The sequence below is a fragment of the Pristiophorus japonicus genome, chromosome 8 (assembly GCF_044704955.1).
Source record: "Pristiophorus japonicus isolate sPriJap1 chromosome 8, sPriJap1.hap1, whole genome shotgun sequence".
Classification (NCBI taxonomy): Eukaryota; Metazoa; Chordata; class Chondrichthyes; family Pristiophoridae; genus Pristiophorus; species Pristiophorus japonicus.
In genome coordinates, this window is record NC_091984.1 from 89,421,856 (window position 1) to 89,435,863 (window position 14,008).

The 14,008-nt window shown below is 41.7% G+C and overlaps 1 protein-coding gene across 1 annotated transcript in view; it reads right to left on the reverse strand.

The window, feature by feature from the left end:
• Positions 1 to 14,008, reverse strand: part of ak4 (adenylate kinase 4) — an 81,471-nt gene that overhangs the window by 52,025 nt on the left and 15,438 nt on the right. The window contains exons 3-5 of the mRNA XM_070886143.1: positions 5,207 to 5,326; positions 2,234 to 2,406; positions 1,133 to 1,251 (exon numbers count right to left, since the gene is read on the reverse strand). Of these exons, the coding sequence (XP_070742244.1) occupies positions 1,133 to 1,251; positions 2,234 to 2,406; positions 5,207 to 5,326 (412 nt within the window). The remainder of the gene's footprint in view (positions 1 to 1,132; positions 1,252 to 2,233; positions 2,407 to 5,206; positions 5,327 to 14,008) is intronic.

Below are 14,008 nucleotides of genomic sequence, written 5' to 3' on the forward strand. Positions count from 1 at the left end.
GTGAGTGTGGGGGGGGGGGAAAGAGAGTGTGAGTGAGTGTGGGGGGGGGGGAAAGAGTGTGAGTGAGTGTGGGGGAGGGGGAAAGAGTGTGAGTGAGTGTGAGGGGGGGGGAAAGAGTGTGAGTGAGTGTGGGGGGGGGGGAGAGAGAAGAGAGAGAATGTGACCTGGGTGTCGTAGGTGGTGAAGGAGGCAAATGGTATGTTGGCCTTCATAGCGAGAGGATTTGAGTATAGGAGCAGGAGGGGTCTTACTGCAGTTGTACAGGACCTTGGTGAGGCCTCACTTGGAATATTGTGTTCAGTTTTGGTCTCCTAATCTGAGGAAGGACATTCTTGCTATTGAGGGAGTGCAGCGAAGGTTCACCAGACTGATTCCTGGGATGGCAGGACTGACATATGAGGAGAGACTGGGCCTGTATTCACTGGAGTTCAGAAGAATGAGAGGGGATCTCATGGAAACATATAAAATTCTGACGGGACTGGACAGGTTGGATGCAGGAAGAATGTTCCCGATGTTGGGGAAGTCCGGAACCAGGGGACACAGTCTAAGGATATGGGGTAAGCCATTTAGGACTGAGATGAGGAGAAACTTCTTCACTCAGAGAATTGTTAACCTGTGGAATTCCCTACTGCAGAGAGTTGTTGATGCCAGTTCATTGGATATATTCAAGAGGGAGTTAGATATGGCCCTTACGGCTAAAGGGATCAAGGGGTATGGAGAGAAAGCAGGAAAGGGGTACTGAGGTGAATAATCAGCCATGATCTGATTGAATGGTGTTGCAGGCTCGAAGGGCCGAATGGCCTACTCCGGCACCTATTTTCTATGTTTCTATGTCAACAAACAGCTTTGCATTTAAAAAGGGGACTAAGCCAGAGGTAGTCAATGAGAGTGTATGAGTTGTTAAATTATCATTTAAATCACTCTAATCAAATCAAAATAAATATACAACTCTTCTAAACCACCTTGTCTTCCTTCCCCACCTTCAATAGCCACCATTAAACTTACCTCATCAGCCACAGTCCTTAAACTCCCCTCAACTTCTGCTCATTTCATACCTTGACCAGTGAAGCACCTCAGGACATTTTGCTACATCAAAGGCTTTAAATACATGGAAATTTCTTGCATTACTAACTTGTATAAATCTATAACTGGCTTTGTAACATCTTTGTACTGGCGCAGTCTAGATGCAACCACTTCTGGCTTGTCATCGTCACGCTGGATTAAAATCTCCCCAGTAATGTCATCAATTCCCTGCATGGAAAAACTAACAGTTAAATCACAATGCAGAAAAAGTGATTTTCAGCAAAAATCCCTCACAGCAACTAAGTTAATGGTAGTACTGTATATTTGAAACAGGCAATACTATGGGTTAAAAGAGAACAGAACAAACAGACATTTATATTTAAATGGAAAGTATTTCTTGCTCTAGTGTGGGAGGACAGCAGATCTGCATACCTCGGTGTTGCAGTAAGTAAGATCAGTTGATAAGCAAATAAGACCATAATGTTATGGTCTTGAATACTGCTTGTGTTTTTTTCTTAATTACTATTCAATTAAACATATAATTAGCCCAGTTCTTTAAAAGGTTATGTTTGGATCAAGATTTTAATGAAAAAATGATAATTTATAACACGAACTAGTACTTTGTGCCATTTAATCACAATCACTGGAACAGAATTTAAATTGAAACTTTAGAATATAAAGGAAGATTTTTTTCCGCAAGGGTAATGGTCCATCTTTTTAAGCTTATTTTTTTAATCTGTTCCTTGAGTTTTCCCACATCAGGCAACCTCTACTAGTCAGAGGGCAGGCAGAGTGCTGTGCTCCCAGGCCAGTACCAAAGCTCTTCTGAACCTGGATGCTAAGACACCCGCCTTTCTTGGAGAAGGAGATGTCTCTGACTCTGATTTTCTCTCTCTCCCCAGGCACCTATTGAGCAGCTCACCCACAGTGACACAGCAAAGATCAGAAACGCAGCAATTTGGCATAAACTCAAGTTTTACCATTCTTATGAGAGAGAGCCTTATATTATGAGTATTTTGATATTTGTTGCTATCTTAATCATTTTGGATTAAGGTAGGTCTTAATTAATAGGCCAGGGCAGCCTCATCTTGTGCATCCCAATATTATGTATGGTGTGAGCCTTAATGAATGTGGTATCTTTTCCTTTTGACATTAGGTGCTAAAAGCAGGTTTCTGAGTTTGCAAGCAAAAAGCTTGGTCAATCACTTACATGTGCATGGGGAGGGTTGAATACCATGTTGTATACTCTTCCACTCGACGGGTGAACCCATCGTGCGCTGAGTCTCTGCTTTAATGTTTCAAACGGGATATTCAAGTGAATGATGAGATCAAGCTGGTAGATGCTGTTCAGTGCTTCTGTCTGGGTTAGTGTACGGGGAAAACCTGGGCTCAGAAGAATAAAGGGTTCATATTACCAGCCTATAGTTTGCCAGTAAAACCAGCTGAGGAGTTATTTCTCCAAACTTCAGAGTAAAACTTATGCTTTCTGAAATTCATTACTCAACTATAATATGTTATATCTTCATAAAAAAAGCATTTCAAAAACTTTTTGTGTCGGGAGAGCGAAAGCCTGAAGAGCTGTGCATCAATTTTATTACAATGATGTCATGTGCAAATAGCTTGATACATTTAAATGTAATTTGCAAGTACTGCTTTGTAAGGAACTGATGATACTGTTGGCAGGCTATTTGGCAATGTTGGATATCACAGTCAATCCTGATCCTGTTTTTACCCAACATCCACACACAGCATTTTCAGCAGGAGTCACTAGTTGATTTTTCATCCTCCTTAGCTAAGACCAATTGTAGCGTCTGCAATGTCACCCTGGCTGAGGTCAGCCAAGTCGCCACAAAGCAAGGTTCAAACCTAGGACCTTCTTTGCCTGTACAGCTCAGTTTCATACCGAGCTGTGCATTTACCAGGGGATCTAATTGATCTGCCAGTTACTAGAATAATTCAAATGATGTACAACATTGAAGCTTACAAAACATTAGCACTGAGGAAACAGTGGCGATGATGAGCAAACAACTTATGGTGTGCAGCACTGATGCAATTAATTTTGTCTCAGCAACAGCCACAGCCTAACTATCTACCCGAGCATGAAAATCCATCACATCGATGATGGTAAAAGCAAGTACATCAAAATTAATATACATGCAATTAAATCATTACCAACTAGACAGAAGGGTAAATGACTTATGTTCCTTTCCATTCTTCAGTTTATTTTTGCGTAGCAAGTCCTCCATTGGGGATCCTTCATTAGCTCCACAACTCTTTTAAAGTAACTTTAAATCTAGTGCCTTTTGTAAGGGCATAAAAATCCACAATTAACCAATAAATATTAAAGGGAACCTTACAAATTGAATTAAATTAAAATGTTGTTCCCTGTTGAAATGATGCACTCCAGTCCCTCCGATGCCCACCTCTCGTGGAAGGCCACAAGCGTACCAGTGGACACCGCGTGTTTTATCTCCAGGGACACCCTGTCGCGAACGTATCAACAGCTCTATAAACCTGTGAGCATACTCACGGGTGCATACATTACAGGTATTAAGATTATGGAACCAAGGCGGGTAGATGGAGTTAAGATACAGATCAGCCATGATCTAATTGAATGGTGAAACAGTCTCGAGGGGCTGAATGGGCTACTCCTGTTCCTATGTTCTTCTGTACGCTGTCTCTCCACAGCAGCATAGATGAGTTAGCAATTTAATGAAGCTATAAGTACATGTCTTGCCACTCCCAGCCCTGGATACTGAAACTCCATGTCATTCTATCTGCCAAAAATATCTGTAATGGGAGTGAAAATGTGATCCTTGACACATTACTGGCTTGGACGGTTAAACAGTTCACATGGGAAATGTCAATACTAGATGCAAGATTAGGCAACAACTAGGGAATGGCAGAGGAGGTTACAGTTAAAGACACACTGTGGTTGATATGGCTAGGCTTATAAAGGAGAAAGGAAGGAGTATAAAAAAGGCATTCAACTTTAGGTGGTTGCATTTTGAGGGATTATGGAGCTATATAAGAGAGCTAGACTAGCATTGCCAGAAGGGAGGAGTGCAGAAAATAAATGGAATGCTTTCAAGGACACATAACTTAGAACACAAAGTGACCATATTGCATTGGGGAAAGAAGTGTTGCCGAAGAAACAGATGTGGCAACAAGTAATGCAAAGGTTAAAGGAGGAAGAAAGGTAGGTCAAAGGCCAGAGGATATAAGGGTAAGAACTAGTCGGGACAACTAAAATAGAAAACAAAATTGCAGGAAACGTTAGAACACATTATAGGACTCTCAGTAAACTGTCAGGTATAGAACTGAGGAAGACTGACAAGAGTGGTCCCAATTTTGATCACTGGTCTGTGCTAGATTAGCAGATCTCAGTCAGGGTAGCAATAAATGTTCTACAATTGTCTTCAGCTCCTGAGCTAGGGATGGGGAAAAAGCAGTTATTGTTCATGCTCATTGCAGCTATCCAACAATTGCTGCTGGAGTTGTAGGTGTGGATGTTTGGTGAGGACAAGTTTAAGCTTGCCATTGATGCTCTCCATAGTCAAATAATCTGGCTTCTCACACAGAATAACAAGTTGGGAGAGTTGGTGGCCTAAATGTTCATCTGCAGATGGAAATTTGACACAAAAAAGTACTTCAGCTATGTGCAGATCATGTCAGGAAATAAAGCCTAGATTTGACTCTGGCTCAGGTGTTTACTAGAGAATAGGAAGCATGAAATAAACATCGGCCTGGATCAGATACCATTCCAAAAAGGGTTATTTTTTGGCCGAATGCTGAGAGAGTGGCAACAGTTTCCTATTATTTAATGTTATTATGGTCATTCTTTCTGTGAGCTTTCCTCTCTTTCTCCTCCCTGTAATATCACAGTATTGAAATCAAGACTCATCTCACTATCTCCTACTCTAACTTATTTTCCCAGGAGTTTAATGCTGTAGAACTCCTCACCTCCTTCTGTCCTTCCTTCTTCCTACAATCTATAGGCTTTTAAAACTCAAACTTGGCACCACCTAATCATCATTTCCTGATTCAACAACTCTTTTATTTTATTCCTTTCAACCTTGGTGGTATCCTGCACCATAGGGCTTGACCTTTCACCCAAGTTGCTCAATTAAAATTAATTCCTGAGTGATGCTGTAATTATAGAACCAGCGTAATAGGCACATACCATCTAGCAGCCAGCTCTGTTCTCCCATCTTCTTAAGCTCTCCCAGCATCAGCTGGGTTGTTACATGATCCGGCACCAAATACTCTTTATCCAAATACTGTTTTGTCAGGAGCCCAATTTCTGCAGGATGCAAAGAAAACATTTTTTTTTTTAAATGCAAAAGGGGAATTTTGAAATATTACAATTTGAGCTCCTTGGATGTGCTTTCCAGCATATTACGAAGATGTACTTAAGAGAACATCACAGATTCAATTTATGGTCTGTGATCCAAGCTAAGATAGAAATGGTGGCTTTATTATTGACTTCAGAGTCCCTACATTTGGTGGAGGGGGGCGGGGAAGAATCAGCTATGGTTCTTGTTGCTGATCATTATCCAGTAATCCTGGTGGAAAGTGTACATTTTTAGACATCAGATGAGCATTAGGCTTTGTTGTATTGCTCCCATATTCACTGCCAAGGCGAGAAGTAACCATTACACCAATATAAATACAATTCACCAACAACACAAAATATATTAAAGTAATCCTTTATTGTTTTAACCCAAATACCCTTTGAAAAAGGTAGAACTAAAACCCCAATGAACAGAGTCGATATTTACATTACAGCATCATGTTGTTCGAGTTTTTTTGTAATTATACAAAGGAATTTCTAGAAGGAAAGATGCATACAGTGGAAAAGAATGTATAACTATTTAATACACAGTTCAAAAAAGATCCATAGAAGTTAATGTACAAAGATAGGCAAGAAGCTTTAAATCATTAAAAATCAGCAGCTAATTTTAAATGCTCCGAGAACATGGCTGCACATTTCAATTTTCTATAACATTAAAAGGCTCAGTTTAAAAAAATCTCAGTGCTAAGTTTATAAAGTGCCTGGGAGTTCCAACAGACCAGTGTGCCTATTTGAAGCCAGCTTCACACTGGACTGGTGTTAATGCATATATAAGGTAGGTTATGCCTGACAAACCCAACTGAATTTTTTGAAGAGGTGACTGAAGTAGTGGACAAAAGCATGTCTATGGATGTTATTTATATGGACTTCCAGAAGACATTTGATAAAGTCCCTCATAAGAGACTGTTAGCTAAAGTTGAAGCCCATAGAATTGAGGGCAAATTATTGACCCGATTTAGGAAATTGGCTGAGCAGGAGAAAGAGAGTAGCGATAATGGGCAGGTACTCTAATCGGCAGGATGTGACTAGTGGTGTCCCGCAGGGATGTGTGTTGGGGCCTCAACTATTCATCGTTTTAATGACTTCAATGATGGGATAGAAAGTCACATATCCAAATTTGCCGATGACACAAACATAGGTGGCATTGTAGGCACTGTAGATGAAAGCATAAAATTACAAAGAGATTGTGATCGATTAAGTGAATGGGCAAAACTGTGGCAAATGGATTTCAATGTAGGCCAATGTGAGTTCATCCACTTTGGATCTAAAAACAGTGGATGACCTAACAGAGACTTGGGATCCAGGTACGTAGAACATTAAAATGTCATGGACAGGTACAAAAAATAATCAATAAGGTGAATGGAATGCTGGCCTTTATATCTAGAAGACTAGAATACAAGGGGTATAAGTCATGCTACAGCTATACAATGCCCTGGTTAGACCACAGCTGGAGTGCTTTGTTCAGTTCTGGGCACCACACCTTAGGAAGGATATCTTCCTGGACTTTGGGAGTTTAAGAGGTGATTTGATTGAAGTTTCCAAGCTATTGAAGGGAACTGATAGGCAATGTTCCCTGTAAGCTGCACAGCTGTGCAGCACTTCAGGGGTCTCGCGCAGTCGACTTGCCAGCTTTTCAATAGAAAAACCACACGCGGCCCAAAAAAAGTTACAGGAAACATTGCTGATAGGGTAGATGGAGAGAAATTGGTTGTGGAGTCTAGGATTAGGGGAAAAAGTCTAAAAATTAAAGCCAGGCCTTTCGGGAGTGAAGTTAGGAAACACTTCTACAGGCAAAGAGTGGTAGAAGTTTGAAATTCAAGATCAATTGTTAATTTTAATTCTGAGATTGATCGATTTTTGGTAACCAAGGGTATTAAGGGCTATGGGGCAAAGGCGGGTATATGGAGTTAGGTCGCAGAGCAGCCATGATCACATTGAATGATGGAACAGACTTGAGGGACTAAATGGCCTACTCCTGTTCCTACGTTCCTAAACTTCAGACAGCAGTGACCGATCTTGGACTATGTTTATATGAGCAAAATCTTTACCTGTTTCCTGGGTTACTTCCAATTCTTTTATCTATTTAGCAACTGCTGCAGGAACCTCATTTACTGCAGTAAATCTGGAATACTTCCTGAGTTTAAAAAATGCAGAATGCATAGTTGCTCGTTTTTTAGGAATAAATGAAGAGCCTGTATTTTTGCCCCAGTTCCCTTTGGTTTCCTTAGGAAAGGCCAAGGACAAGAGGGGGTCAGCTGTGATTTCCTGCACAGAGTTCTCAGTCTCCACTCACACATGAATAATCTATGGGAGCTATTGGACGACTGTCAGCAGTGATAGACCTGTACCCCAGTAGGAGTGAGCCTCTTCAGGAAAGGGGAAGAGAAGAAAAAGGAAAGGAAATGCATGAAGGAAAAGAGAAAGAAGGACGTGGAAGAGAACATAAGAACATGCCATCTAGCCCCTCGAGCCTGCTCCGCCATTCAATAAGATCATGGCTGATCTGGTCGTGGACTCAGCTCCACTTACCCTCCTTCTCCCCGTAACCCTTAATTCCCTTATTGCTTAAAAATCTATCCATCTTTGACTTGAAAACATTCAATGAGCCAGCCTCAACTGCTTCCTTGGGCAGAGAATTCCACAGATTCACAACCCTCTGGGAGAAGAAATTCTTTCTCAACTCAGTTTTAAATTGGCTCCTCCGTATTTTGAGGCTGTGCCCCCTAGTTCTAGTCTCCCCAACCAGTGGAAACAACCTCTCTGCCTCTATCTTGTCTATCCCTTTCATGATTTTAAATGTTTCTATAAGATCACCCCTCGTCCTTCTGAACTCCAACGAGTAAAGACCCAGTCTACTCAATCTATCATCATAAGGTAACCCCCTCATTTCTGGAATCAGCCTAGTGAATCGTCTCTGTACCCCCTCCAAAACTAGTATATCCTTCCTTAAGTAAGGTGACCAAAACTGCACACAGTACTCCAGGTGCGGCCTTACCAATACCTTATACAGTTGCAGCAAGACCTCCCTGCTTTTGTACTCCATCCCTCTCGCAATGAAGGCCAACATTCCATTCGCCTTCCTGATTACCTGCTGCACCTGCAAACTAACCTTTTGGGATTCATGCACAAGGACCCCCAGGTCCCTCTGCACCACAGCATGTTGTAATTTCTCCCCATTCAAATAATATTCCCTTTTACTGTTTTTTTTTTCCCCCAAGGTGGATGACCTCACACTTTCCAACATTGTATTCCATCTGCCAAACCTTAACCCATTCGCTTAACCTATCCAAATCTCCTTGCAGTCCCACTGAGTCCTCTACACAACCCGCTTTCCCACTAATCTTTGTGTCATCTGCAAATTTTGTTGCACTACACTCTGTCCCCTCTTCTAGGTAATCTATGTATATTGTAAACAGTTGTGGTCCCAGCACTGATCCCTGTGGCACACCACTAACCACTGATTTCCAACCGGAAAAGGACCCATTTATCCCGACTCTCTGCTTTCTGTTCGCCAGCCAATTCTCTATCCATGCTAATACATTTCCTCTGACTCCGCGTACCTTTATCTTCTGCAGTAACCTTTTGTGTGGCACCTTATCGAATGCCTTTTGGAAATCTAAATACACCACATCCATCGGTACACCTCTATCCACCATGCTCGTTATATCAAAGAATTCCAGTAAGTTAGTTAAACATGATTTCCCTTTCATGAATCCATGCTGCGTCTGCTTGATTGCACTATTCCTATCTAGATGTCCCGCTATTTCTTCCTTAATGATAGCTTCAAGCATTTTCCCCACTACAGATGTTAAACTAACCGGCCTATAGTTACCTGCCTTTTGCCTGCCCCCTTTTTTAAACAGAGGCGTTACATTAGCTGCTTTCCAATCCGCTGGTACCTCCCCAGAGTCCAGAGAATTTTGGTAGATTATAACGAATGCATCTGCTATAACTTCCGCCATCTCTTTTAATACCCTGGGATGCATTTCATCAGGACCAGGGGACTTGTCTACCTTCAGTCCCATTAGCCTGTCTAGCACTACCCCTCTAGTGATAGTGATTGTCTCAAGGTCCTCCCTTCCCACATTCCTGTGGCCTGCAAATTTTGGCATGGTTTTTGTGTCTTCCACTGTGAAGACGGAAGCAAAATAATTGTTTAAGGTCTCAGCCATTTCCACATTTCCCATTATTAAATCCCCCTTCTCATCTTCTAAGGGACCAACATTTACTTTAGTCACTCTTTTCCGTTTTATATATCTGTAAAAGCTTTTACTATCTGTTTTTATGTTTTGCGCAAGTTTACCTTCGTAATCTATCTTCCCTTTCTTTATTGCTTTTTTAGTCATTCTTTGCTGTTGCTTAAAATTTTCCCAATCCTCTAGTTTCCCACTAACCTTGGCCACCTTGTATGCATTGGTCTTTGATTTGATACTTTCCTTTATTTCCTTGGTTATCCACGGCTGGTTATCCCTTCTCTTGCCGCCCTTCTTTTTCAGTGGAATATATTCTTGTTACGCACTATGAAAGAGCTCCTTAAAATTCCTCCACTGTTCCTCAATTGTGCCACCGTTTAGTCCTTGTTTCCAGTCTACTTTAGCCAACTCTGCCCTCATACCACTGTAGTCCCCTTTGTTTAAGCATAGTACGCTCGTTTCTGACACAACTTCCTCATCCTCAATCTGTATTACAAATTCAACCATATTGTGATCACTCATTCCGAGAGGATCTTTTACGAGGAGATCGTTTATTTTTCCTGTCTCATTACACAGGACCAGATCTAAGATGGCTTGCTCCCTTGTAGGTTCTGTTACATACTGTTCTAAGAAACAATCCCGTATGCATTCTATGAATTCCTCCTCCAGGCTATCCCATGCGATTTGATTTGACCAATCGATATGTAGGTTAAAATCCCCCATGACTACTGCCATTCCTTTTTCACATGCCTCCATTATTCCCTTGATTATTGCCCGCCCCACCGTGAAGTTATTATTTGGGGGCCAATAAACTACGCCGACCAATGACTTTTTCCCCTTACTATCTCTAATCTCCACCCACAATGATTCAACATTTTGTTCATTAGAGCCCATATCATCCCTCACAACTGCCCTGATATCATCTTTTATTAACAGAGCTACCCCACCTCTTTTCCCTTCTTGCCTATCTTTCTGAATCATCAGATACCCCTGTATGTTTAATTCCCAGTCTTGGCCACCTATGGGGGAAAAAAGAAGAAAAGAAAGAAAAAGGAAGTTAAACAAGGAAGATCACAGAGATCACAAGACCAAAGATCACAGAGATCACAAAGTTACGGTCAGTTTAAGAGGGGTAATGATGGCGAACACAGACTGTGACCCACCACAAATTCGGGGCCATTACATTTAATCTTGTATTTATACCTCCTCGTTCTTGACTCCTCAAATACTGGAAACTATCTACCCTGTACCATACTTTCAGAATTTTAAATAGTTCCATCATATCACTCTGTAATCTGTGTTGAAAAGATCCCTAGTTTTTCAAGTAATTTTTCATATTTGTAATTCTTCAGATCAGGCAGCATCTCAGTGAATCTGCATTTCTTCAAGGTCAGCGGTAATTGCCACTGCATTGCTGCTGACCGCAAATTATGAGCCGATATTCTCAGAACAGAGGTCAGAAAATAATTGGCAGTGAACATAAACCTGTTTTAATTACATTATCAATATAAAGTAACTTCCGATCCCCAAACAAGTTGCAGGTTTTTGAAAATGTTATTTACATTAACAAATGGACAAACCCAGGGCCAGGTTCGTGTTGGAATGTATAGAACAGTTGTCCCTAGTTTGGGCCAGACTCCCTTATAGCCATGGATTATTTATCTAGGTGGGTGAAAGTATAATCCAGTCAATGGGAAGCAAGTTGGAGATGTGACTCAGCAAGTTGCACCCCGGTCTTGGCCCACTGAGAGTCAGAGGTGGTTCTCAAAAATGTCAGCAAAGGCAGTAATAAAAAGAGAACAGATCATCCTGCTGTATAGAGTGTTGGCTCAACTGAATTACTAAGGTACACTGAAAATAGAGATGGTGGATGAGACATCAATAAGTCTCAGTGAAGCTGTTGTGCACTGAAGATGCCCAATTACCCCAACATCCAATTTGGCTGAGGCTGTATCTTGCTTTCCCTCAACTCTCCATTTTTCTCTCTTGCACTCTGTTTTTATTTAAGTAACTTTGTTGCTGACGTTGACTCGCCATCAGATTGGAAAAGTGGGATTCTTAAAAACTAATTTAGAGCACTAACACACCCACACAGATACAAACACCTAAGCATTGAGCAATACACCCACACATAGCTGAACCAATAGTTCATTTTAATTTATTTATTCATGGGATATGGGCGTCGCTAGCAAGGCTAGCATTCATTACCCATCCCTAATTGTCCTCGAGAAGGTGGTGGTGAGCCGCCTTCTCGACAACTGAGTGGCTTGCTAGGCCATTTCTCAGAGAGCACTTAAGAGTCAACCACATTGCTGTGGGTTTGGAGTCACATATAGGCCAGACTGGATCAGGATGGCAGATTTCCTTCCCTGAAGGACATTAGTGAACCAGATGGGTTTTTACGACAATCCGGTTTCATGGTCACCATTATTGATACTAGCTTTTTATTCCAGATTTATTTAAATTCCCCAACTGGCGTGGTGGGTTTTCAACTCTTGTCTCCGCATCATTAGTCCAGGCCTACTTGATTAATAGTCCAGTAACATTACTACTGTGCTACCGTTCCCAGGCAGACTCTAAGCATTAATAATTTATTCTTTAAAAGTGGAAGGAAAGTCTAGGAACAGTAGATACAGTTTAGTGTATTACAATTACCCATATGTTCAATTGGTATGCTATCAAATATATTGGAAATAAAGTCTAATCCTGTTTAACAAAGGTTTAAGAAGAAAATGTCAGGACTCCATGCTGCTTTGAGACAATGTTACAAATGGTGAGCAACTCTCTTGAAAGCGATGCAGGTTCACTACAATTAGCACACAGAAAATCTTAACGCATTCTTGTCACAGAGCACAAGTGCTTTTCTCAGTATTTACCCTATGGTAACTTGATATAGTGGACAAAAGCTATACTCTCCTTTTACTGACCTGTGATATTTCTGCATGAGGTCGGCTAGTTTATAGAAACATAGAAACATAGAAAATAGGTGCAGGAGTAGGCCATTCAGCCCTTCGAGCCTGCACCGCCATTCAATGAGTTCATGGCTGAACATGCAACTTCAGTACCCCATTCCTGCTTTCTCACCATACCCCTTGATCCCCCTAGTAGTAAGGACTTTATCTAACTCCTTTTTGAATATATTTAGTGAATTGGCCTCAACAACTTTCTGTGGTAGAGAATTCCACAGGTTCACCACTCTCTGGGTGAAGAAGTTTCTCCTCATCTCGGTCCTAAATGGCTTACCCCTTATTCTTAGACTGTGACCCCTGGTTCTGGACTTCCCCAACATTAGGAACATTCTTCTTGCATCTAACCTGTCTAACCCCGTCAGAATTTTAAACGTTTCTATGAGGTCCCCTCTCATTCTTCTGAACTCCAGTGAATACAAGCCCAGTTGATCCAGTCTTTCTTGATAGGTCAGTCCCGCCATCCCGGGAAACAGTCTGGTGAACCTTCTCTGCACTCCCTCAATAGCAAGAATGTCCTTCCTCAGGTTAGGAGACCAAAACTGTACACAATACTCCAGGTGTGGCCTCACCAAGGCCCTGTATAACTGTAGTAACACCTCCCTGCCCCTGTACTCAAATCCCCTCGCTATGAAGGCCAACATGCCATTTGCTTTCTTAACCGCCTGCTGTACCTGCATGCCAACCTTCAATGACTGATGTACCATGACACCCAAGTCTCGTTGCACCTCCCCTTTTCCTAATCTGTCACCATTCAGATAATAGTCTATCTCTCTGTTTTTACCACCAAAGTGGATAACCTCACATTTAACCACATTATACTTTATCTGCCATGCATCTGCCCACTCACCTAACCTATCCAAGTCGCTCTGCAGCCTCATAGTATCCTCCTCGCAGCTCACACTGCCACCCAGCTTAGTGCCATCCGCAAATTGAGATACTACATTTAATCCCCTCGTCTAAATCATTAATGTACAGTGTAAACAGCTGGGGCCCCAGCACAGAACCTTGCGGTACCCCACTAGTTACTGCCTGCCATTCTGAAAAGTACCCATTTACTCCTACTCTTTGCTTCCTGTCTGACAACCAGTTCTCAATCCATGTCAGCATACTACCCCCAATCCCATGTGCTTTAACTTTGCACGTTAATCTCTTGTGTGGGACCTTGTTGAAAGCCACATCAACTGGTTCTCCCTACTGGAAACATCCTCAAAAAATGCCAGAAGATTTGTCAAGCATGATTTCCCTTTCACAAATCCATGCTGACTTGGACCTATCATGTCATCTCTTTCCAAATGCGCTGCTATGACATCCTTAATAATTGATTCCATTATTTTACCCACTACCGTTGTCAGGCTGACCGGTCTATAATTCCCTGTTTTCTCTCTCCCTCCTTTTTTAAAAAGTGGGGTTACATTGGCTACCCTCCACTCCATAGGAACTGATCCAGAGTCAATGGAATGTTGGAAAAT